A 27,660-nucleotide genomic window follows, 5' to 3' on the forward strand; every position below is an offset into this window, starting at 1 on the left:
GAGTGTGGTGGTGTAGAGAGAAAATAGGATGTCTTGGTGAGATGAAGATGATGAATGGAGTCAAGAATGATGAAGATAAGGTCTCTGGACTCTCTTTGATCAGCTATGTATGTTCCATTGGTTCCAAGATGTGCAAGAGATGCTCTTATACCATTGTCCCTCAAATGGTCCCAAATTTGCAAGGTGACAAAATGACAAGGGTGTAGGGAGATGTTTGAATTTCAAGTGGTAAGAGATTCTCACAATCATGGTCCACATTTGCGGGAGAAAGGATCCTCCCTGAGTGGCGGCTCGCCGGAAAAGTCAATTTGCAATTTTCTTCTAATCTCCATGTCTTCTTCTTCTATCTTCTAATCTCCGCATTTCAAGACTCAAATGGTCATTTTATTCTCAATGCATGGTTTCCTACAAATAAATGAAAAAGGATTAAAAATGGTAAAATAGCATGGAAGACAAATCAATTTTCATAATTTTAGGGCACAATTGCATAAGTAATTTGTGACTCATCATATTGCCTTAAGTATCTTACTAAGTATAGAATCCAATTTACTATGTAATGTCTCCCATTTCACCACCGAGGCATCTTGATTCATAATGCATTAGTATCATTATCAGGTGAACCCCCGAGACAAAATGTGAAATAACCAACAACAACAACAACGATTAGAAACAAATTAAGGGCAAGAAACACCTATGGCTAAAAATAACTTCCATGCAAAATATAGTTCCAAGACATGTTCAAACATTTGCATTATTGATTGGTCTGCATTGCCAACATTTTTCCTCCTTTCCCTATTTTTGGGACCAAACCATCTTTGACCTCCCTATATATTATATTCACTGTAGCCCATTGCTGTCCTTCCCCAACACGCATTACCCACACCATTGATCCTTGCTTTGCTAGTTCCTTCCAAAACTTTATGTCCCTCCCAAACTATTTCTCAAAATAAACCCATTTCCGAAGAGGGGGGAACTAGCAAGTAATTATTAAATCCAAGCAATATATATTCTTCTTAAAGAAAAATGGTGAAGGAGTTCAAAGGCATGCAAAATTGGGGAGAGGTTGCACCAAGAGCCCTGGTAACAACTCACAAAAAAGCTTCTAGTTTGCCTACACTAGAAACTATTATTGAAGAAGGATCAGAAGGCTTTGAAGTTTTGCCAAAGGGGGTCTTGGTATCTATTCTTCCTTCCTCCTCTCTGGGGTTATGTACCTCATGATATGTAGAGATTTGGCATGACATGTATGTATGGTGCATGAGGAATGCACTACATGAAAGAGCTTGAAGATTGGACATGCACGGTGAACAATCTCAGGAGCTCAAGGTAACATAATGTGCATAGGTTTTTAGCTTCACTAAAATCATAGCAACGTGAGTTGAGTGGAGTGTTAAGTTTTTCTCTATTATTTCATTTTTGGTGAAGGTGGAACGGGTATTAGCCTTCCATGAATTGATTTAATCAATTGGCTTCCCAAAATGTACCACCATCTTTCTCTCTACATCTGTACACACATAAATGCTCAAAGAAAAGTATTTTAGTTTTTACATCTCCGACTCAAAATCTAGATCTAACTAAACTCCAGTTAATGTATCTTCAAAACCACCTAAACGTGAAATAAAGGATATATCAAAAATCTTAATTGTATGAGAAATATACTGCATCATTTGTATGGTAAAACATACAACACTGTTTGAACAACCCTAATTCAAATTAAAACTTTCCGTGATCTCTAGCGCCGGACAATCGTAGGAAAAGTTTTTAATATTTAATTCAAATAAAAACTTTCTGCGATCTCCCTCGACAACTAATTTCATGAGTACTTCATCTGCAAAGTTCTCTTTTCAATTAATTCAAACAAAAGCTTTATGTGACCTTTGATGACGAACAGGTTGTCACTTGTCAGTATAACATAAAATCCTTGAAACTTTTTAGCCCACATATGTATCGACTTTCATTTGTTTCACTTTAGGAGTATTTGGCTGAATAGAAGCCTCTTCTAGCCAAAGAAAAGAAAAGAAGAAAAAAAAAAACCCCCCTCTTAGCATGAACAGAAATAATGAAGCCAGGATTTCATATGTGGAGGGGACGAAACCTATATGAAGCCAAATAGTAATTACAAGCAATAACTTGAGTTGCAATATTTTTGACGGTAACAATAATTTTGGGTGGGGAGCCAAAGCTTGCATTAATTGCAATAGTGATCATACAGTTCATACAGTCATACTACACCCGTAGGAGCATGAAAATCACTTGTGCTCATTTCTAACTTCTTATTAATTTCGCGTATGAACACCCGTAAAGAGGCTAGTAGTTATAAATAAAAGCTAAATCATATAATTGTCCTTGCGCTAGAAACAAGATCCAAAAACTGACAAATCTTATTACAGGTCCAAACCTACCTTCAATAAATTGGAAAGGAATGAAATCAAGAATGTACTTCAATTCAGTTCATTTCTCGATGGGAGCCATCATAAACATACTGTAATCCATCAATAAAATCAATTTGGCAGCTGAAAGCTCTAAAACATTTTGCGGTCGATACATACAAACTAGCTAGCTGGCTATCTTCATGTACAGTTTTCTAATCATTCAAACAGAAGATGTATACAACAGGAAATAATAAGAAGCAAAAGAAACAAAGACTGGAAGGAGAAACAAGACCCTCTTTGTTGCTGGAATTTCAAAGTTGATATTGTGAGATGATGTTGATCCTTCTTCGTCTATGGTCTCCAGCGTCGGGCATTTTGAAGTTCTTTGATATTGGGAGATGAGCATGGTTGGTGCAACTTCACCAAAGTCGTGGATGTAGCTCATCTCTTTCACCATCATATCTATGATGAATTGATGATCGAAATTTCGAAATCAAACGAGACAGCCTTATTATGAGAAATATAGGAGGAGCTAGCAAGAGAGATACCTTTCATGGATTATGGAGATAGAATGACTAAAGGGGTCCTATATATACTGTTTTGGCACACACAATTTTAGGAGGTGGGAGCTGTCAAATGGCCATGTTGTGTTAATTATAGTTTGAACAAGTCTTAAGATGGTTCTAAAATTGGCAAATTCAATCTGTAAATTTGACAAAACCACATGTTGAAAACCGCTGATCTACAATGTCGAGGAAATGAGCAACCTCTTCTAGAAACTCCTAAAATGATGTACGTAAACATATATAGCATGATCATGATAGGATCAAGCTCTAAAATCTTTTGGATATGTACTATATGTATTTCAACGTATTGTATTTCAACCTAGTACAAGCCTGACCGAAAGCCTAAACCGAAGGTTGAAGTCCAAAATTTGTTCCAGAAGCCTATTTTTCTATAACTTTTGCCATTTTTATGAAAATGATTTAAATGAATGTATAGTTAGTGTTCTTAATAATCGGTAACTAAGCAGGAAAATAATACTAACAGTCTATTAGACCTGACCCAATACATAGAGAGAGGCTCAAGGTGAAGTAACTTCACAACGCTCTAGACATTGCAGTAACATTTTTTTTTTCAACTACGAAATATAAAAAATATTTATATAATACCCATGGTATATTAATATGAGAGTTTCTATTGAGACCTCCAAATTTGCTCATTTGACCTCTCATACTCTATGCATCTCCTTTTTGTTTTTAAAAACAAATATTTGCTCACTAAACCTCCGTTTGAATTCCTCAAACAACCTTAATTATACTATTCACATACACAATATTAAAATACTCAGTATACCTCTAATTCACTCACTACACTTCCATTCCTTATTTTTTTTGCATGCAACCCTAAAAAATGCCCAAAATAGATTAAGAGAACTTTAAATCATGAATCAAACGGTCATAACACAGGAATTGATCAAAAGGTCATAAATCAAATGATTAGACTATGATTCCTATGTTTCTAACCCTTCTAAAAAATGAAACGTTACAGAAATTGATATAAATAAAAAAAACCCCGGAACACAAAAGAAAAGAAGCAAAGAAAGAAACACGCAGCTCATGAATGTAGAAAAAAAAAACAAAAATCATCATCTCCCACCCAAAACTCTCATCCTCCAACCAAACCTTGAACGAAGTCTAGACTAGGAACTCATTTGGAACAATTTCTTAGTCTTTAATTTGTGTTAAAACTAGGCGGAAAGGTTGTAAAGAAAATACTAGTTGATTATAATTCATTGTCTATAATTGTCATTTTGTAAGAGGATATATATGTAATTCAATAATTCTAAAGATATATAGGTCAAATAAACAAATTTGGAGGTCCCAATAGAAATCCTCTTCTGTAAATTCATCAATATAACTAATCAAGGTACTACAATTTGTTCTACTCTAGCTACATGCAAGATTTATTCGATAATCGATACAGCTTTCAATCACTGCACATTTGGGGACCAAAGATGACATACCTAGCTGATCAAAAAGAGGCCAAAGACCAATTATTCAGAATTCTTGACTCCATTCAATCATTGTCATCCTATCCAAGATCCATTTTCTCTCTAGATAAGAGACCACCATTTCCACCACTAAAACCTCCATTTCCACCACTACGACCTCCATTTTCCTCCACCACTCAACACCACAACTCATCTTAGAGATCCCAAATTTCACTATTCTTACAATATCAAGAGCTTGGAGCAAGGAGAAGGAGGTGACTACCACCACATCATGTTCTTGGAGACCCATCTCCACCACCTCTTCCGGCATCATCAATAGTCACCCTTTACTCTCTATCTCTTTATGTATTTGATGTTTAATAAGATGTTGAAGCTTGTGTATCTAGCTATGTGTGAGTAGTGAACTAGTTCAAACCTAGCCAAACTTGCTTGGATTGATGTTTTTGTTTATAAATTGATGCAAATTCATGTTGTCATTCTCACATGCTAAGTCAATAGTTGAATGCATTACTTAGACCTAATCAATTTGAGTTATGTGTTTGCAATGACATGAAGTTTTTCTAGAGATTGATTACATTTAGGCAAAAAGGGAGCATGAAAGCACACCATGTGTGCATGTGAGGGTAGTGAGCTAAAATCACCTAGAGATAGAATTGGTTTGCTTGTTTTGTTACCTAAACTCTAAGCTTTATGCATTTAGGGGCAAAGGATTGAGACCTATCCGGTAATTGAATTTGTCTCTAGGTAGCTAGCTCTAGACTTATCCCGTCAGAGTTAATATGAAAGGGGTTTAAGCCTTAGTAGTTCTATCCGGATACTAAGAGGGTAGTTGGACAATTAGCCTTGCATCATTCATATTCAATTGCTTTAATGCTTGCAAGGGAGGCAAAAGGTAAAACCCGATGTCCTAACTCTCATCCATTTGATAACAACTTGTTTAGTTTAGCTTATTTTATATTACTTGCTTTCATTGTTTCAATTTGAATAGAAACCAATCCCAAAATCAAAATCAAATCTCTACACACTATCTTGCACATACTCACCATGAACTTTGGTTCACTTGTGAGCCTTTGTTTGTGATTGTACATTTGCATATTCTTCTAGTTTTTCCTTAGGTTTTCCCTAGCTAGGAAAGAATTTACCAATCCTCGTGGGTTCGACATCCTTACTTAATCCCCTATTCTATAACTTGTACCTCTTGCACTTGAGAGTGGCTTCAATGCTAACACCAACTCACTGAAACAATTTTGTCCCATATAATTACACCGTAGAGAACTCCAAAAGACATTGCATGTAGAACAAAGTAGCAATATAAGACACTTGAAGGGATTGGTACTCGTTTTGAGGAAGACATGCATGTTCAATAAAATTGAAGTGTGTGTTTCAATATACATTAAACAAAGGATAAATTTCAGTTTAGTACCCTGTGGTTTGGGGGTAACATCATGTTAGACCATGCTCTTTCAATTTGATCAACAACACCTCTGTGCTTTCAATTTCAATCAGTCGTGCCCAAATTTTACTGTTCCGTCCAATTTGAACGTTAATTTTGACTGGATTGACAAAGATGAAATGCACGAATAATCCTAGGTGAATAATATTTTTGAATACCATTTACAACCCACCTTATGTGGCATGCTACATTATTTGATGAAATCTTCTAATTAGACAACGATATGTAATGGTATCTGAAAAAAAAAGTTCACTGGTCAGCATTACTCAAAATACATAAAGAAACGGCCCTCACTCTCTCAATACTATCTGATCATCTGATGACATAATTAGTAAATTAGACATGTTTATGCACATTATCCACTTAACGGATACTATTAAATTGCTAAAAACGTTGCTTAATTAAGGAGAATCAATCTGATGGTGCTCTCATCCCTCTATATTCCTTGAATAAAAATCTACGGATACCATGCTCTTGCTCCTGAACCACCCACTTGTCACATAACATATATAACACGCGGCTTTGATTACACACTTTTGCCTTTTCTGGTTCCTCACGGTTTTGCAGAATCTATCTGTTCCTAAAATCACTGAAGATCAACGTTAATTACTTGCCCCTGGCCTCATGTCCACCACTGATTAGTTAAGTAAGTCCAGCCCACCACCCTCCAAAATTTGCATGGAACCTTCACTTTCTTCATGTATATATAGGTTGCTTCACCAAACCTTCTCTCCAAACCCATACATCATTCATATATGTTCAAGAACAATTACCATCTTAATAGTTCTTTGAAAATAGATACACGGAGAAAATATATCAGTGATCATGGGTCTGATGGGAAGGGAAATGAGGATCATGCAGGACTTGGGCGAAGTTGCACCAGCACTTATGATTCCCCACGAGAAGCCTTCGAATAACATTTCGAAAATGGAGACCATCGCTGAAGATGAAGGGCTATTTTCTGATTATCATAGCTTTCAGATTGTGCCAAAGCGAGTGGTGTTTCTTCTTCCGGTGTTTTTCTCTTTTGTTTCTTACTACATATTGTATAGGCACATTGCTTAAACTCGATCGATATGTATGTGGGAATTAATATTAGGATTTCCTGAAATTTCTGATGACATGCAGATGATCACGATTAAGAGGGAGGCAAATTGTATTGTGAAATAGATTGGCAGGGGCTAGATTGATATATCAATAGAGGTGTGCCTTAATGAGTTGATGACTATCTCTCAATTTGTGATGCTACATTTTGCATAAACCCTAATTTACTTCATTGTAACCTCTCAGTATTTCTTTTTTCCCTTCCGGGACAGGACTGATCGATATGCTATGGTAACTGGGGATGGTTAGAAGGGTCATACCTTTTCTATCCAACATTCATCAGTAAAAGCCTCTTATTAAAAACAAAATTAAAAATGATCCAATGCACCGCTAGCCGCCGACAAAATATTTGGCATGGAAAACCTCTAATTAAAAAACTAAAATAAGAAGAGACACAAAAGCCTCTTCTTAGAAAAGAGTCAAAAGACGGACTCTCGCCATTTTAAGTGCAACATTTCATCTCTTTGCAGCATGACGCTTATATGATTTATTATCATTTTGCTAGCCCCTCGCCATCTTCAGTGCAACTTTTCATCGCTTTGTAGCATGACGCTTATATCATCTGTTACCATTTTGCTAGCCACTAAACATAAGAGAAATATTAGAAGGCATAATTTCAACGGAAATTCTATAATTATATATATCTTTTTTTCTTCTTCTTTTATTCTTATGAATCTAATAATTGGGTTTTTTTGATAATTTGATTTTGATTTTCAATTACAAAAATTAAAAATTAAAAAATTATTTTAGGGAAACGGAATTGAGAGTAAATTGCTGTGTATTCTCATTGATAATAGGGGCCTCTTTATATAGAGGATTACAATGCATAGAGTCTGAATCATACAAGGAAAGGTAATCATACATTGAATAGGAATCTAGATCCTTCTAATTTAACTCTATTACCACTAGGTTAAGTAACCTAGGGTTTGGGCCAGACACACAAATAGGAATTTACTTGAACACTCCCCCTTGTGTCGCCCAAACACGGTGTTTCTCTCGTTGCCTCGCTAAAAACCTTGCCGAGTAACAAAAACCCAGTGGGACAAAAATAACCTCGGTCGAAGGAAGCACAACACACCCTTCACGTTTCGAGACCATACATGTAGACACCTCCCCCTGATGTCTGCATCTCCTCCTGATGACTACGGTCATTGGAGTTCGGATAATTTCCGCAAACGATGCTACCAACACGTTTCTCGAAAGTGGAATTTAGGCAATGACTTATTGAGCAAGTCTGCCATACTGTCCTCAGATTGAATCTAGTTCAAATTGATCTTGAGGAGAGTCTGATTATCCTTGGTCTTGTCGCTTTTGACGTAGTATTTGCTTCATTTGTTAAAAGCAAGCAACATTAGCCTAAATGCTCGTCGGCTCATCTGTGGTAGACTTCAAACCACAATTGTTCGAACATGCGTGACTATGGATCCAATCCATATACATTCACGAATCATTTCGTGAAGAGAAATAATCTCTGCATGGTTCAAAGATATAGCGACTAAGGTCTGTTCTGTAGACCTCCAACATATCACGGTCTTTTCCCATGGTGAACACTTCACCAGTTTGGGAATAACCTTTGTATGGGTCAGAGAGATACCCAACATCAGCAAAACCTTCCAAAACACTTATGTCGTTTTGGGATGGGGATAGAGGAAGCAGGCTAGTGTTGGCAGAGTTCCTAGTGTGTGATGGGTCTGAATCCATCATCTCTTTATAGGGATAGAATCAAGCTCATATCAATCGTACATCTCAAGTACAGAAAGATATATTTTTCCACCAATCCAATGGTGTCGCGTTGGCGCATAGCTATACCTAGCTAACAAGTTCACAACATATGAGATGTCCAGTCTTGTGCATTGAGATAAGTACAATAATGCGCCTATTGTACTTAAGTAAGGCACTTCTGCCTCTAGCACATCTTCGTCATCATCCTTCAGACGAAGAGGATCCTTTTCAGGATCAAGACTAAGGACGATCATGGGGGTGCTTGAAGGTTTGACCTTGTCAAAATGCCTAAGCATCTATCAACACGATGCTCAAGTTCCAAACCGAGGCATAATCGTGTTCTCCCAAAATCCTTCATCTCAAACTCGGATTTGAAGTGTTCAGCAGTTTCCCTTAACTCTTTAAGGGCTTCTAATGAAGATCATGTCCAACATGAACCTCGATAGAATCCGAAACTTGTTATGGAAAAGCGTGGGCATATCTCTTTCCAATAAAGTAGTCATCTTAGTGAGTGTTTCAACCTTATTGCAAACGCGCTCCGTGGTCTGGAGCCATTTGACTTGGGTAAATGAAGTTCACCATGAATCTTCATATATATTCCATATCTAGATCCCCATAGAGATACGTAGTGACCACATTTGTAAGCTGCATAATCAATTATTCGGAAACTACCAAACTGATAGGGTAGTAGAGTGCAATGACATCCATTACGAGAGAATATGTCTCATTGTAGTCGATTCCAGGGCGTTTTGTGAGAAGCCTTGCGCCATAAGGCGAGATTGCCATCTCTTTTTCTTATCACGCTTTCTAACGAAGGCCCATTAGTCAACATGTTTTATGTTAGGAGGTGTTGGCATCACTGGCTCAAAAACCTTCCTCTTCGTTAGAGAATCCATCTTAACCTGGATCACATCTTCCCATTTAGGCCAAATCTCTCTACGTTGGCATTCATTCATCAACGGAGCGTGGTTAGATGTCATCAGACTCAACAAATTCATGCGCATGCGCAACTACATCATCATTATGATGGAGTTTCTATCCCACGTCTCATGTACACTAGTGTAATTTTCATAGAGCTCTATATTCTCAGGAATAGGTTCTGACGTTGAGGCGTCCCCCGACGATAACCATAACCCGGAAGATTCTCATGAGACGGATTTTGAGTCTTGATGATCAAGGATTGGAATGTGCCAAAGTATCCTTCGAACCCACGGGCCTCCTACGCATCCTAGCTGGGGTCATGGCCTATAACGCCAGAGTGCCACTCTCTTTGGCGTTGGACCCATGCCTATCTCTGTGTAGGGTGGCGCTACGTCCTCTCGTAGGGACATCCTTCCTTGCAGGCTTGTTTGCAGCATATTTATGTGATCTCATCACTTCAACGGGGATATTGATGAGACATAGTGGGGACAGACTACGACAATTCATGTCGTTCCTGTTGAACATTCGTGTTCTTATCTCCCTCTAACGACGGAAAGACTGTCTCATCAAAGTGACATCCGCAAATTTAGCGGTAAGGAGATCGCCATGCAAGGGCATTAAGTAGCGGACGATTGTTAGAGTCTTAAATCCAACGTAGTTGCCCATTCATCTGTAAGGACCTGTCATAAAGCACTATGGCGACGCAATTGGCACATAAGTGACACACTCAAATATACGTAAGTACGATACTTGTACCCAGTCACTAGCTGTAACGCAGAGGTAGATTGAGTGACGGTAGGTCGTAGACGAATGAGCATAGCTGCATATGATATTGCATCACCCTAAGCAGATGTAAGAAGATTGGTGCGCATTTCCAATGTCCGGACTACCATCGTCGTCATTTCCGCGAGACCATTTGGGTGTGTTCATGGGAATATGATGTCTAACATCAGTCCCAATGCAATAACCATCGAAAGTCTTCGATGTAAACTCTCTAGAAATGTCAAATCTAATTGACTGAATAGAATGATCCGGGGAGTGAGCCCGTTGTCATATGGTATGTGCTAGGAGTGTAGCATAAGCAGCATTACAAGTGGACAATGGCGCAACACGTGACCAACGTGTTTGCGTGTCAACCAACATCATGAGATATTTAAACGTCCGCAAGTTGGTTGAACTAGTCCAAAGAATCCCCACGGATTCTATGTAAGAACAAAATGAGTATTTTCATATCCTTTGCATAGGACGGTCTCAGTCCTTATTTCCCTAAGGAAAGGGCTTTGTAAAACGAGCGAGAGGCTTTAAAAGCAACCAATGAGAATTTTGGTTAAGTATGAGCGTCTGAAACGCTATTTGAAGCAAGTTGGTGATTGCAGCATCACCTGGGGCGCAATCACCATGATGGACGCCATCCATGGCGTCATGGGTAGGGACTACACCAGCCCTAGGCTGATGGTGGACTGAGGTGGTACCCTAGGCAACAGTGTCGGTCACACTTAGTCCAGGAATCAACCTTTGATTCATGCTTCATTTCGCTCGAGAGAATGGATGTCCGTGTGAAGTCTTTTGTAAACGGATCATCATATCATGACCAGGATGACCTATCCTGTCGTGACAAAGCCAATATGTGTCTAAATCCAAGAGATCTTCTCTCATAACTTTTATTGGATTAATAGCTCAAATAGTGACATAAAGTCCACTAGAGAGACACATAAACTTCTCTAAGATGCGCCTTTGTTCGAAATCATTAGAGGTATTGCAAAGGAACTCATTTCTGTTCTCTACATGCGTTTTTGCATGGAATCCGTTGACAATTCATCGGTGCGATTTGCCCTAGGAGCGTAGAGAGTTTTTGCGACAGTAATCAAGGTACCATTTAGCAGGGGGAACTTGGGTTATTCCATGTCCTTGAATTAATATTGATGACCCAGCCATCGTAGTCACAAAAGTATTATGCTCAGAATCAAAATTGAGTCATCATGAGAAGAACTCGAAATTTTATTCATAAGCCAACGGAGTTACATCATTGTCTCTTTGACCAAAGAAAATCTAATCCAAAATGCTAGCTAATGCAAAACAATGGTAGTCGTCTAACTTCTTTCGGTAATTCCAAAATAAATGCGACCAGGTGAGTAGAGAGATGTCGGTGGAGCAAAGCTCGCTTAAGTACCACTAGTCTCAGAACCTTCTTAGACATCACACTTACTTTGGGTGAGCCTACTTTGAAGAAAGAATAAACCATTGGCATCTACTACAAAAATATATAGCAATTGCCTATTACATCTCTTGGAAAAATAAAGACTTAAACAGAATTGGCGATCTATTGATCCCAACCAGATTTGTAGTCTTCAACCCTTCACCCTAGATCATCTTCTTGATCTTCTTGTTCCATATAGTGAGCTTTTCTTGCTTCACAATATGCTTTGTAGGCGGTGACAATTTCTTCACGAGCTTTACAAATGTGTGCCCAATGATCAGACACTCCACATCGAGAACATACATCTCTTTGCTCAAACTCCATTGATTGAGGCACTTTTAAAGCGTCATTTAGATGGCTCTTAGTGTTGGTGGCGCCACCAATATGGCCAGAGGCGTTGCCTCCTTCTCTCTTTCCACGTTGACCTCTTCGGTTCCGTGTTCGCGTATGTTGACGATTACATTCCCAAGTAGAGCGATTATATGGACCAGAACGTCCAGAAGTATCCCTAAGATTAGGGTTTCGTTCTTGGCGCCCTCTCTTAGGGGCGCGACTATAATTGGATTCCGGAATATACTTTGTTTCCACGGATCTTGAATTATAGCTCTTCACAAGGATATTGTCATGCTTTTCAGCGACATTCATAGCTCCAATGAGCTCATGAAACCTTGTGATCCGTCTTGTAGTAACATCAATTCGATAGTTCTTAGCAACCATCAATGCAGAGACGAGGAAGGCAGAGAGAGTCTTCTCAATCAACATTGCATTTGTGATCTCTTTACCACAGAATTCCATTAAGGATTTAATGCGAAGTGCTTCCGAGTTGTAGTCAAGAACTGACTTGAAATCACAGAAGCGGAGGCTATGTCATCTCACTTCTAGGTCAGGAAGCAGGGAGTCACAGACGTTGCCAAATCTTTCTTCCAGTGAGACCCACAGCCTTCTGGGGTCTTCTTCATTCATACACTCGTACTACAGCGAATCATCCATATGACGAGTCATTAGGATGATGGTTTTCTCCTTATTTTCCTCTACGGCTGCTCTATTTACTTCCAAAGCTTGAGCTTGCTCAACAGTTAGCACGTCCTGGCTAGGCTCGAGAATCGTATCCAGGATTCCATCGGCCTTGAGATGCTGGAGGACATCACGAACCCACTTGTGATATCCAGAGCCAATTGTTCCCAATGGAGCAAAGTCCAATTTATTCAGGTTACTCATCCTGAAAGAGAACAAGAAATTAAGGTTAGTTTCATAGAGTAAAGGGCTACCACGAAAACATATAAAATTTCTGAGCGTAATCGCTTCCAAGAAATTAGGAATTTCCGAGCTTAGTCGCTTCCAAGAAATTCGATTCCAAGAGGGGTTGGATTAGATCGAAATAATTATGTAAGTGGTCGATCATAAATTCTCTACAAACTCTAAGTTTGGAGATCTCAACAAGCTCTAAGCTTGGAGTGAGCACGAACCCCCATAGTTCGGCTCAATTTGGTCTCCTCTATGATGAAGAAAGGGGGTAGAAGAAGGGAGGTTGCAAGTCCCCGAGAAAAAGAAGCAAAAAAGAATAAAAAACTTCAAAAGCGGGAACTTTTAGTAAACCATACTTCTTAGGATTGCAGAGCGTATTTGATCCTCATTGTAAGATTGCAGACGAACTTCAGTCCTAGGCGAATCAAACTTGTTGAAATTCAGAGCAGATTCGCTTCTGAACATCTCCCACTCCGATTGGTGTACAGGTCTTAAAATGACTCCACGACTCCAATAGGGTTGAAATTTGGAGGTCAGATGGAAGAGACAAAGGCGAACAACTTTGATGAAGGAAGAATTTTGATCTGAAGTTCTGAACTAGACGTTTCGCGGCTTGAAAACTGACTGATATGCACAGGAACGAGAGGAGAAACTAGGAGGAGAAGGATGCAATGGGCATGCAGCGGTGCTGTAGGGGCAGTGGATGTGTGGCTGTGCTACAGGGGCAGCAGACGTGCTGCAGGAGAGCAGCGGAGGTGAGTCTCAACGGTGGTGAGGCGGCTAGCGTGGGTAGGTGCTTGCGGTAGCGACGAAGATTTTCAAGTTTTTGGTTTTTGGTTTTTGGTTTTTGGTTTTTGGTTTTTGGTTTTTGTGGTTATGGCTTGTGCTGATAACGTGTTTTAGGGAAACGGAATTGAGAGTAAATTGTTGTGTATTCTCATTGATAATATGAGCCTCTTTATATAGAGGATTACAATGCATAGAATCTGAATCATACATTGAATAGGAATCAAGATCCTTCTAATTTAACCCTATTACCACTAGGTTAAGTAACCTAGGGTTTGGGCCAGACACACAAATAGGAATTTACTTGAACAAAAATTAAAAAGAACTTTTGATTGGAACATTTTCATCTACTATGCTATCCAATATCCTAGGTTCATTTAATATATACTAGACTCTTTTTTTTAAGAAGTAATATGTACTAGACTCTTGACTCGATAATTCATTTGGTTTTTCTCTTCTTAATATGGAAATTAATGTGTGATAGTAAATAAACAATGAATTATATAACAAGTAGAAAAAGAAAATATTTTTTAATAGGGTGGTTCTAGTTGAAGCTCCAAATTTGATATTTGGACCTCCAATTTTTTTTCAGTTATTAATTGACTTTGTCAATTTATATGAAAAGACAAATAAAGACAAAGAGAGAAAAATGAAAAATTAAGTAAGTAAATAAATAAATACTCTTCTTACCTCCTCCAACCAAATATAAAATTCAATTAATTTTTTTTTTCCTAATATTTGCTTATATTACCTATATAGTTTTATAATTTACTTAAAACAATGAAGTAAAAATAATAATTTCTATTCATGGCCCATCATTTATTACAAAAGGTAAATTCAAAATAATCTGATTTGGAATTTTCTTAAACTAAATTAATTGAATAATATTACTTGATCTTCCAACCCAAAACCCTTGAAATCATTCTTTTAGCAAATTCAAAGAGGTTCCAACAACATATCAAGATCGAGAACCAACCATCTGATTTATTTTGGTGGATGAGAGACCTACTCATAAGAGAGTAATGTCATGTGATTTTGATTCATTTTTCTTCTCGTGGTTGAAGATGGAGATAAAAAGTAGAATAACAGATTGTTGTATCTCATGTTCAAGGACGTTTTGGTAAAAATAAGGAGATCTACTTAGTTTTTTAAGTATTTTAAAAAGTAAATTAGAGGTGTACTAGGTATGAGAGGTCCAAATAGCAAATTTGGAGGTCCAACTAGAACCACCCTTTCTAATAAAAGGAAAAAAAAGTGGTTTTTTTTTTTCCTTGTTTTGTGGTAAATGACAGTTTTATCCGTTTTATCATCTTTTGATAAAATTCTTTTCATAATAGAGGATTTCTATTGGAACCTCCAAATTTGTTTATTTGACCTCTATATCTTTAGAATTATTGAATTACATATATATCATCTTACAAAATGACAATTATAGACAATGAATTATAATCAACTAGTACTTTCTTTACAACCTTTCCGCCTAGTTCTAACACAAATTAAAGACTAAGAAATTGTTCTAAAACTTTTATTAAGTTCCTAGTTTAGACTTCGTTCAAGGTTTGGTTGGAGGATGAGAGTTTTGGGTGGGAGACGACGATTTTTGTTTTTTATTTTTTCTTTTTTTTTCTACATTCATGAGTTGTGTGTTTCTTTCTTTGCTTCTTTTCTTTTGTGTTCCGGGGTTTTTTTATTTATATCAATTTCTGTAATGTTTTATTTTTTAGAAGGATTAGAAACATAGGAATCATAGTCTAATAATTTGATTTATGACCTTTTGATCAATTCCTGTGTTATGACAGTTTGATTCATGATTTAAAGTTCTATTAATCTATTTTGGGCGTTTTTTAGGGTTGCATGCAAAAAAAACAAGGAATGGAGGTGTAGTGAGTGAATTAGAGGTATAATGAGTATTTTATTGTCTTGTATGTGAATAGTATAATTAAGGTTACTTGAGGAATTCAAACGGAGGTTTAGTGAGCAAATATTTGTATTTAAAAGCAAAAAGGAGGTGCATAGAGTATGAGAGGTCAAATGAGCAAATTTGGAGGTCTCAATAGAAACTCTCTTTGCATAAAAGAGCACGACAAAGATTAAATAGTCCATACAAATTATATACTCGCTCGTACTCAAATGACACATCATGCATCTCTCGCCAAACACTATCAAGCATATAAATTTCATAGGCTAAACATGAGGAAAATGATAGCGATAACAGCCACCATTGAATTCTCATGTAATTTATTAGTTTATAGCTTATAACATGCACGAGTTTCAATTTCAAAATTGCATCCTTTTAACGTGATAACAAACTATAAGTACAATTTGTGAAAATATTTACTATTGTATTGAGTCTAAAATAAGATGTATCATTCAAAAACATTGACTATTATATCAAATTTAAAATAAGAACTTAGAGGAAATTAGAGATGATACTGTAATAGTACGAACTAAAAGATGCGGTGAAGATAGTCAAGATACTATATGCATAAATAGAGAGTACGTGAATCGGTATCATCAAGCCTCTTCGAGCATGAAATATAATTAACTACATTCAGTTTGCAACATAATTTGTCATATGAAATGAAAATAATAAGCATGATGTTGTAAATATTATAAATATGTGGCTGTCCACGTAAATTCTCATCTTTTATGTTCTTAAAATGTAAACTCAACTCCTATATAAAAGGGTCCATGAGAATGAATAATATACACTTTTACCTCCTCTTATATTCTGTGTCTGTATTCTATCTTCCTTATTCTCTAATTTATAAAACATGACTTATTTCATTATGAAGGGATCAGATTATGCATGACTCTTAGTTTCAGTGATCACTATTTAGTAAAAATATACAATTTCAATTTCAGTGATCATATTTTGCTGAAGATGACCATTATCTGCTTTGATGTGTTGTATCCTATTCTTACCAAGCAAATAAATTAAGGATTACTTTCTCAAATGATGAAGCAATTATCTCCTAGATGAATGATTTTTCCTTAGAATAGCGAGGTTGTTCTTGCTTGCTTAGGCTTGCTATCCAGCGAGTGTCCCTTTAGACTTTAATGAGTTTAGTATTAGCTTAGATAGGTTCTCCGGATTTACCGGATTCTTATGTGAGTGCATGTTAGACTTTGGCCTGGTTTTATGGCTTTGATATCTAATAACATCAAATCCTTTTCAAAAAATAAATATTATCTCCTAGTTACAAGCTAGCTAGCTCTTTCTTCTTTTTTCCTTATTTGCTCAAAAAATAGAAGCTGGAAATTTGACTCACCCTCAATTATATGGAGCATATCTAACTGTTTTTACATGCATCACGCTATAATTTGTACTTTGCGTCGCATGGAGTTTTGAGTCTAATTAACTTGAATAGTTTACTTGGAGCTATAGCATCCATGATATTATTAAACTAGTTTACATTATATAATGGTAGAAAAGGCTTCCAATAATAAGAGATCGCCCAAAAGACTAACAATGTAATTGATGCCTAATTGAGTACGTAGTCATAAATATTAATATCTTAATTTCCTAAGTACAGTACTGGGAGTTACTGTACGATGTCAAAAGCCTCTGTGCTTCCAGGAAGCACGTTGAAAAGACTAATGATGAAGCAGCTGGTGAATCGGCTAGCTGACCCATTTGATCTTGAACAAAATCGGCTTCAGGATCGAGATCTTCCTCCTCATATATTGTTTCCAAATGAGATATTTGATGAACTTGGACCCTTGAAACTGAAACTGCTGCAAGAAAGCGAGAGGGTGCTACTGCAGAGAATGGGGTTAATGAGGAAGCTGCCCTTTCAATACTAGTGCTCTTTGAGATTGGGAAAAGAGTAGCATTGGGTTGGACAATGATAATTGGGAGGGTTGCGAAAGATGTTTCAGTAGTATTCGCTGCCATTTTGATCTTGTTGTAATTAAGGAGCATCAGTCGACCTTGGATTCAGGATATGTAGGTGTATATATATGTATATATATACACGATATTGATACAAATAGTCTAGAGATATACAGCAGGGAGAAGCTAGAAAAGGTAGTTGGTGATTAATTTGGTATGCTGTGGTCGATTTATATAGAGGTTTCTGAGGTTGTACGTACTAACTGAAATAATTTTAGGTTATCTTATATTTCATTACAATAATGCCATTTGCTTAACAGTACTGATTAGTTTGACTATCCTCTATAGCTAAACGATTGTACTAATGTTAAAGTCATTTTTCAGCTTGATTAATCTTGTACTTAATTATTGAACTATTTGTTAATGACTTGATGCAATATAAAGTTTGAGAAAGAAAAATATGATTTAGCCAGTAGCAAATTCATAATGTAATAATTATATATATTTTAGTGCCTGGAAAAATCGAGGCCAGTTTGATTAGTGGTTAGGACCTATCATTAGTTTAAGTTTGATATACTCTCTAACTATAAGCTAACTAGCTCATAAGAATCAAAATTTTGTTCTAGTAACAAAATTGGCCAAGTTTTTCTCTAATAAGGTACGGAATTAATCTAGTATCATTTAATCAAGAGGGTAGGGCGAATTATCTCAACGAATGGAAGAGAAATATTAATCGACTTGGGATAGTTGGAATTTGAATCCGCGTTGGTATAATGAATATGAAGTATGAACATATGTGATTTAACCATGAAGGAGATGGGCACATGAGTAGTACTTTATGAATTAATGGCACATCTTGGAGCTACTCCACTGGGTCTCTATCTTAATGAATTGGCTGCTAGGGCTTTTATCCAATTAGGATTTGGTCATTCCTCAATTTGGGTAAGGCAGCATGAAAATGTGGAGTATCTTTTTTGTGCTGAATATATGTTGCTCTCAAACAGATCGACTTGAAGACCAATTAAGCTTTACCATCTTCTTCAACTTTATTATGGCTTTTTGCTTTTATTGGTGCCCTAGCCTACTTGGCACGGCACTTACATACACTGAGCTGCGTGATGGGAATACAGTAATGGTCGACATCCAGACCGTGCAGGTTGCATTCAAAATGGATTAGATTTGCTCATGACAATGTATCGGTGACGATATGCAGTAGCCAATCAAGGAACTTTATCACAGTCCTGGAGATGGGTATGTAAGCATATTTTGAAAGAGAATGGGGCAATAGCACTGCCCATGCATCATCCATTTGAATCTTAATATTCGTAAATCAAAATGCATACTAATTTAACTACATACTGGTTAGACTGTTAGCTACCCTAGTAATAATGGTTACAACTATTCCATAACAGTAGATGTTTGAGTTATTCTTCCATTTTGGGAATGATTTCGATCATATGGGATCAAGGCTAAGGCTACTACAGCAAGCTTAAAATCGTGTCGATTTCAAATGAGTTACTGCTAGCATTAACCGCAGGATCAGATCATCAGGTACTAGTCGATCAACTATTTTCGCTCTATGGAGATGAGGATAGCTATGCTGAAGATACTCTATGGAAGCTTAAGTGAATCACTCTATAAGTCTACAGTCCTATATTAACGCCGGCTTGACCAGGTCATTATTTATTTGTTTTATCACTATATATCTCTTACTTAATTTGGCAAAAATGAGGTCAGTCGAGATGGAGGGGCGAGTGGAAATAGCCTGAACAGGGCTTGAATGTCTGCTTCAGGAAAAGAGGCAAAAAGCAGCCCATTTATTAATTCACTGCTCTTTCTGGAAGTGCGACTGTTCACGCCTCGGATAAGAAGTAAAGCCTGCAGGCTGCAGGAAGAATGCATGTGCAACAAAATGTACGTACGTGTTTGAGTAAGATCCAAAACCCATTTATGGACCGACTAATGATGAAGACGATATTGGGACCAGATGCTCGAGCAGCCCGCCATCAGCCTGCCAAGTGATTTGTATTCATGTGACAGCATCCATATCCATATTGAGCTATCAAACCCATATGTAACACACTTTCTACTTTCTAGCATGTGGATTGTAGGACCTTGTACAACGGTGAAAATTGATATGTTTATTTTTTCTCTATGCTAGCATTTGGATGAGAAATTTTCTACTATAAGGTAGTTCTTCACCTTCAGTTTCAAGCTCAAATCATCAGTGTTGTGAACGATTAATTCAGTTAGAAAAACTCTGATATTCCATGAAATGATATAGACCAACATACAAAACCCCAAAACTACCAAAATGATAGGAAGCATATCCTCCACCTTCTCTCCTCTCATTGTTAGTGATAAGTGGCTAGGATTTTTAAATTTTTTTGACTTTGTCAAGGAAACTCAAAGGCTTCCTAGGCCCAAGGTAAATCTCTTTGGCTCATGTGAAATGCTCCAACTGTGCATTGCAACACAGTGCCTGGCCACTTTGACAGCTTCGGGGTTCGAACTTAGGTTGGAGAGCACACCCAACTAAGCAAAAACCACTAGGTCAATTGCAGTAGTTATTAATTATGATTATATAGTCAAATACTTCAGTTCGTGTTCTCTTTGTTTTGAATAAGGAAAATTGTCACAGACTCATCTATCAAATCGATCTTAATTGCGACTGCGAAGGCTGGTTAGTCCTTCAAAGGATATGTGCACCTTCTACGAAACTTACCAATAATCAGTGTTACCTCAACAATACGGTACCTTAGCGAACCTAGATTGAGCTATTTGCCCACGACTTCACCCTGAATGAATTTGAGCCAACCAAATGGAGGACCATAATTTCTTGGTAAAATGAAAGCTTCTCAATCGCCAAAAAAAAGCCTTTTGTCAGCATCATTGTGTTCAAATCAAGCATACGAAACTGAAACGTGGCACTGCAACTGACTACCATTTTAGCTAAGAAAAGTGCAATCTGAGAACCTTTCATTACCGACAAAAATGAAATCTGCAGAGATATCTGAATTTCCACCCGATCTTTGACACCTTACCAAACTAAGCCGTCTCATATGAAGGACTTGGAAACTTCAAAGCCATCGCAATTGATATAAAAAGCAAGAGGACGGCACTAGCCATTAAAATTTGGATTTGACAGTGCTGAATAAGACTAGTGGCTCTCTATAAGCCTAGGCAAGCATGAAGGGTTCATGCATTCCCTTATAAATTTCGTAGGGTGTGTTCATTCTCATCAGCAAGCAAACCTCTCACTTGCGTTTCATCTCTTTGCTCTACTGTTCATTCTAAAGCTCTCTCCCTTTCCTTCTCAATCTTCAAATCAATCTCGCTTGCGAGCGAAGAAAATGGCAAATGCACGCCTAGCAAGGTTCATTACTGAAGCTGCACCACCACAGATTGTTAGTGTCATGAGGCGCAGAACTTCAAAGGTGTTGGATACAATCACTGAGGAGGACAGAGAATATGCTAGCCCTAATGATTCTCTCAATTCCTCACCGAAGGGTTCATCCGCGTTGCCCTCCTCCTCGCCATCAGCACCAAGTTTTGGTTCTGCTGCTGCTGCTGGTACTGATGCCAAGTACTTTCTGAAAGGAGTTCACAGGTCTTTGTCGATGTTCCGTTGTCACTGAGAGCCATTGAAGGCCGAGAAAATAAATACCGAAAGCTAGCCTTGAAGGCCTTATTTTGCGACATAATTAAGTTGCAGCCGTATTTTTTAGGCATATTTTTATCCTCTGGTTTTTTCGGTTCAACTATTTTGGTCATGGAGAATATGACCAAACCAGCTGAGCTGAGACTGTAAGGGAACCATTTCTATTAGACAAATGGGGGATTGTGAATGAGCAATTATATATGTTGTACAGAGTCTCTACTTTCTATTAATCAGTAATTCAAATGTTGAGCAATGCTATGGCAAATCTTTAGTGTGCTATGTTTTTCTGTCATATTATGTAGATCACAAGCAAGGATCCTACAACACAGCCTTCTTCTCTGAAACACCTCTTATAAACTAAACGGCCAAAAAAATGAAAAATTCTAGTTAAGCCTTTAGTGTAGAGAAATATGATTGAACTATGTATGAAATTTAATGATCTTAAGCCATGCCAATACCTGCATTAACAACAGTTAAGAAAAGAGGATATTGATTGAACAACAATTCCAGGATGTTTGCTTCTGGATCTTGAACAGGGATACAAATTGAGTATACACAAGGCAGGTCAAAAATTCAGTGTACGTTGTCTTGGTACTATTATCGCCCTGAACATTAAAGTCTATAAAACATCTCCTTATATAGTATTCTGCAGTCAACTTGGACCAAATAGGAATGTCACTTGCTTCTCATACACCACAGTAGTTCAAATGTTGAGCAATGCTTTCTATTAATCACTGGTCACTTTCTTTCGCAGATTGGACTTCTTTTCCTTTCGCCACTCGAGAAAACTTGGAACCGACTTGTCTCTTCTTCGATGATTCCATTTCAACCGTCTCCTTCAGTTTCTCCTTTGCTGCACATTGAGAAGTAAAGAAATTAATTTAAGTGCTGGTTAAACATCTAAAGGCACCCACAGTCATCAATATGAAGGAAAAAACAAAAAAAATTCTATATATGAGATTAGAATCTACCAGATTCGTAGACACCGTGGAGCGGTTCAATGTAATTGGAAGGAACAGAGTACTTAGAGCAGAAGTTATTCTCAGCTTTGCGTAACATCTTGTAGAATCGTTGAACCTGGTACAATAAAATAAAATTAGAGTATCTGAATAGTTGAAGTAGGTATGTAAGGTTATTATCCAAACAGAATTCCTTTTATTTCTTCTTTCTTCTTTTTTCTTTCATCTTTTCATCTGTTCTTTCATTTCCCCATTTGTACTGTTCACAAAGGTTTAAAAGCAGATAGAGCACCAATTTTAGGTATAAGAGTTGAATGATGATCAACACTTACATAACACTCAACCCAACCATAAACTTATGTTAGATATTGATCAAACAATTCAATATAAACGGTTGCAAAGTCAGCCAAACAAGCCCATATTGTGAGCAAATTATCTCTGTTGATAAAAAGAATACTTAAAGAAGCAAAAAAAAGGCTGACATTTTCATGGCCTATATCAGGGTAAACAAAATCAGCTTATACATTAAGCTCAACTGAAGATTAGATAAAGTCATCACAAACTTAAACAAAAGGTCTACTTTACACAAAACCTCATAGCGATACACTACTCATTTGTGTGACTCATCCAAGTTGCACGCTTGAAAACAAGGTAAAATAAAGGAAACACCAAATTCAATAACAGTGCGTTTGGATGAGAAAATTATAAAATCTGTAGGAATTTATAAATGATGGAATCTTTAATTCCATCAATCTAAAATTCCATTAATTGCAATTTCTATTGTTTGGTTGCATCTATTTAGGATTTGAAATGTGTAATAAATTAAAAAAGTTTAAAACAAATAAAAAGATAAAATAGAAAAAAGTCCTGTGTTGGAAATAAAAATTGAATACTGCAAAGGAATTCGTAAATGACACCTATTTTGGTGGAAATTGAAGTGAGGAATTTAAAAAACAAATTCCTTCGTTTTTTTTTTCCACAGAGAAATTTAAAATTACCAATCTGATAATGCCAAACGAGGGAATTGACTTTTAGGAATTATGAAATCCTGACTTTCAATTAAATTTCATCATATTTTCCCTCATCCAAACACACTCTAAAGGAAAAGGAAAAATTGGTTATTATTAGTAACAATTTTTTTTTATCCCATTGAGCCTTGACTTGAAACATGTGTTGGTGTAGAGATTAACAAGACCAAGCATACCTCTTTTTCACGCAATAATGAATAGCAACAGCCAGTTTGGCCAGCTCTTGCTGTTCGTCCCACACGGTGAACATAAGTCTTTATGTAGGCAGGCATATCATAGTTAATCACATTTCTCACCCCTTCAACATCCATTCCACGAGTCATTGCATCAGTTGAAACAAGTACTTGAATCTTTCCTTTCCGAAATGCCTCCAGTGTCTTGCTGTGATAAAAAAAAAATAATAATAATAATAATAATTTTATAAAAAAAATTAAAAAAACAATGTCACTTTTACTTTCTTGCTCACAGGTTACGAATACCCTGATTTGTTAGACACAGAAAAGAAGTGTGTTTATAGGAACAAAACTAATATATACTGTTATGCTGAGTCATATGCTCAAACATAGTCTTGGGGACTTGCAATTATCAGTGAACCAAAGGAAAGTCACCCTGAGAGAGCCTAAAGCTGTTTGCCTAAGAAAACCACCTTGAAACACAAAACATTATATCAATAAAGCAAATGTCTTTACGCTAGCAACCTTTCTTTTGGATTGAACTTTTCAAGAACAGTGATTAGTCTCAAGTAAATCTATCATGGAAGCTCATATGACTTCAGGACCATAGCCTGTGACAAACAAAATGTGGGTTGAACTGACCATAATGTTTTCTTTTATAAAAATCTAAGGCATACGCACACCCACATTCCAGAATTCAGTTTATCAGATTCAAACCAATTTAATGTTTGCCCACATATCCCATTCTGTTATCATACAAAAAGTAAGTAAACCAAAAATCTACCTTCGATGTCGTTGAACGCGTGAATACTCCTTTATCTTGAAAGGCAGTTCATCAAAAAAGTTCAGTAAGGTGCATAGACGATGAGTCGACTCCACTGATGATGTAAAAACGATGGACTTCTCGTCCCCTAAACTTTGCAGGAGCGCAACCAAATATAATGGTTTGTACTTTGCTTCACAGAACTGTACAGTACACACAAAAAGAATAAAAGGTTTCAAATCACCAATAAGAGCAGCATGAATTGTGTTTGTGTTGCTTAGAATAGTACTTTAGAATCCATTACATAAACAGAGCCACTCTCAAAAGAATTCAAGTGTTTGTCAACCTAGTCATGATGGCATACCACAGTGTAGGACTTCAATGTTTCTGGAAGCCGATAACGCATTTCTCCAGTTGTCAAGAATAAAGGATGATGCAGATCAAGTTGAGATAGCTTGCTTGGATCCTGGGTCAAAGTGGCAGAAAGAACCATCTTCACAAGCCTGGGGTAAGGTGTCCCTCTAAACCCCCTCTCAAGACCACTGTGACAAATTTGAGATAACATCAAAAAGAGCTCAAAACATAAGTAAAGTTTCATTTTCTAAAGAACTCCAACAACCAAAAATCGTGAGACAGATAATCAAATAGTGGTTTTCTGTCATACTGAAGGTTATTAATTAAATATATATTATTATTTCCCTCAACAGCAGAAATCCCCTAGCAACCTTAAAGCCACAGTTTCAAGCCTTACTTCTCACCCCAGTAGCAGTTTAAAGCTTTACTTCTGCGCAAAGTTAAATAATAACTCTAACTGACAAATACAGAAATATGCATCAAGAATCCTAGGACCAGCATGTTAAGAATTGGTAATAGTGAGTATTTGCCATATCACATGCTGATAAATTATTGCATAAAATGTACAAAAACCCTCAGGTATAACCATGTGTCTAATTTATAACCACAAATATGCTACTTATAATATAAAAAAGGTAGAGATATGTAATCCTAGTTATTTCCAAAAAACAATGCAAGTCTAGTTCAAAATAGAGGAATGACATGCTCAATGCGGTGTAAGCACTATGAAACCATTTCAACATAGACCACAGGACACAACTACAGTTCTGTAACATAAAAATATCCAAAGAGAGGTAAATGGACATAGAACTTACGATCTCCGTATAGTTCTGAAGGAACCAAATGCTGAAGGTAGAAAATTTTGAGCACGCGGAAATAAACTATCATCATCAAAGCGAGTTAATTGAAGCACAGTGGGTAGCCAATTCTGGTATGCCTCCCTGAGTAATCGATCTGTTTCATCAACAACCTATAAATCATCATATGCTTTGCCGTATAAGAATTATCAAAAAGTTGTGTCAACTGGACTCACATCAAGACCACACATTTTCTAAAACCAATGAATATAGCTATATCTATAATTACAGGATTCACAATATCTGATGAAAAGTGCAGTAGCATAAGCATAATCTGCCACTTACAAGATAACAAAGATGCTCAAGCGTAAATCCCTTAGTGTTATTAATATGATCCATTAGCCTTCCAGGGGTAGCCACCAATATGTCCACCGCACTACATAATTGAGGCACACGATACTCTTGGTCGAAAAAAATGCCAAACTCAAGCTTAGGCTTATCAATGAGTTCTGAAATCTCATTGGCAATCGAAGACTGCCCAACTGCAAGACCAACTGACAAGCCCACTGCAGGAGCAATTGCAGAAAACACATCTTTGACCTGAATAGAAAAACCAAACACAGACATTGCGACATGAAAATAACTTTCAGATGCAAACAGCAAACCACAAAAGCTTAAACAAATTTCTTCTTAAATCTCACTGACTACAAATTCAAATTACAGACTTGGAACCAAAAGTGCAAGAAGAGTATCAATAAGAAGCGAAACAGACCTGCAAAGCCAAATCATGAGTTGGCAACACAACTAGAGCACGTAGACATTTAACATTGCGAGTTGACAAAGCTTGCACAATTGGCAAAGCATAAGCCAAAGTTTTCCCGCTTCCAGTAGGTGAATTAACACACAAGTCACGCTGAAACCCACCAGGCCCAATAGTCTCTTCCCAAACAGCAAGCTGAACTGGGTAAAGGGATGAGATTTTCATCTTCTCCAAAGCCTCCTTCAACCTAAAACAACAGTAAAACCCCAAAATGGGGCGTTGTCATGAACACCCATTACTCGATGAAATTGAAAGTTTTGATCTTTTGGGTCAATTTGTGGAAGACAATTGGGTTTGTTACCTGGGGTCAAGGTGAGGCAGAAGAGAAAGGGGTTTTTCGTCCAAGGCGCTGACGTCAATTGGGGTTCGCATCCATGGCAGGACTGGTATGCTCTTTGGCTTTTCGTGTTCTTCTTTTGGTTTCCGAATTCGCTTACCGTCTTCTCTACCCATTTCTTAAGAATTGAATCAGTTCAGGTTTCTTCGTTTTCTTTGCCCAGAACTAAAACCCTTTCGATGTCTAGGGTTTTAGAAACAAGTTTCAGAAGCACGGATCTTTATTCGGGTTTGCTATTTGACCAGGATAGGAGCCCAGTTTATTGGAATGGATCAGATACACACGATCTAAAGATTTGGATGACTTGTTTCATCCGGCCCACAATTCATTCTTTGTATTCAACTACCAAATTTCAAACATTTTCTAATGGATGCTTTCTATTTATATCTCCAATATTAGCATTTCGCCTCCCATTTTATCGCGTGATAGTTAACTAGAGCCAACTCATATACGAACAAGCACACAATGGAAAAAAAAAAAAAAAAAAAAAAAAAGTTATGACTAATTTAAGTTTCAAAACGACACTTGTGTGTAATTTTCTAAAAAAAATACTTCACTTCAAACCCAGCATACAAACTAAAGAATAGCAAAATGAGTGCGGACAATACCCTTAAAAACTAGATGAATACCAAATACCTTTCTTAAGTTTAACTTGAGCAATCCTACTAGCTTTTCAACTTACAAATTTGTTCAGACTATTGTTCCCTAATATCATAATTTGGTAGCATACTGCATAATATTATTGGACTGCACTGATATCATAATTTGGTGATGCATAACATATCTGCATTTTCACCATTTAATTTTTTATTTATTTTCATGAGTAGATCATTTCTGTAAATTGTCAGCGAAATTTATAATCGTTAAGATACCAAACTTATTGGACTTGGCTAATGTAGATGACAATCTCTATCTTTAACTTATTGGACTTGGCTAATGTAGATGACAATCTCTTGAGAGAATGAGTGAGGCTGAGTTTGTCGTTTTTCTTCCTGGGTGGGCAATGACTGCGAGAGTGAATGGGTAACCATATGCCTTTAAAAAGTAATTCCCTAATAATCTTTAATTTATGCTTGGCTTTGGCTTTGGCTTTCACTTTTGCTTTCTTAAGAAATAAAA

The 27,660-nt window shown here is 37.0% G+C and overlaps 1 protein-coding gene across 1 annotated transcript; it reads right to left on the reverse strand.

The window, feature by feature from the left end:
- Positions 1–21,783: 21,783 nt before the first annotated feature.
- LOC112165466 (DEAD-box ATP-dependent RNA helicase 1) lies at positions 21,784–26,763 on the reverse strand. The gene is made up of 9 exons (XM_024301976.2): positions 26,506–26,763; positions 26,157–26,391; positions 25,730–25,984; positions 25,403–25,557; positions 24,598–24,775; positions 24,255–24,436; positions 23,474–23,678; positions 22,282–22,387; positions 21,784–22,163 (listed from the first exon to the last, which is right to left on the reverse strand). Exons 1-9 carry the CDS (start codon positions 26,655–26,657, stop codon positions 22,042–22,044), a joined length of 1,590 nt encoding a protein of 529 aa, XP_024157744.1. The 5' UTR covers positions 26,658–26,763; the 3' UTR covers positions 21,784–22,041.
- Between the last annotated feature and the right edge of the window lie 897 nt (positions 26,764–27,660).

This window comes from Rosa chinensis, chromosome 5 (assembly GCF_002994745.2).
Source record: "Rosa chinensis cultivar Old Blush chromosome 5, RchiOBHm-V2, whole genome shotgun sequence".
NCBI lineage: Eukaryota > Viridiplantae > Streptophyta > Magnoliopsida > Rosales > Rosaceae > Rosa > Rosa chinensis.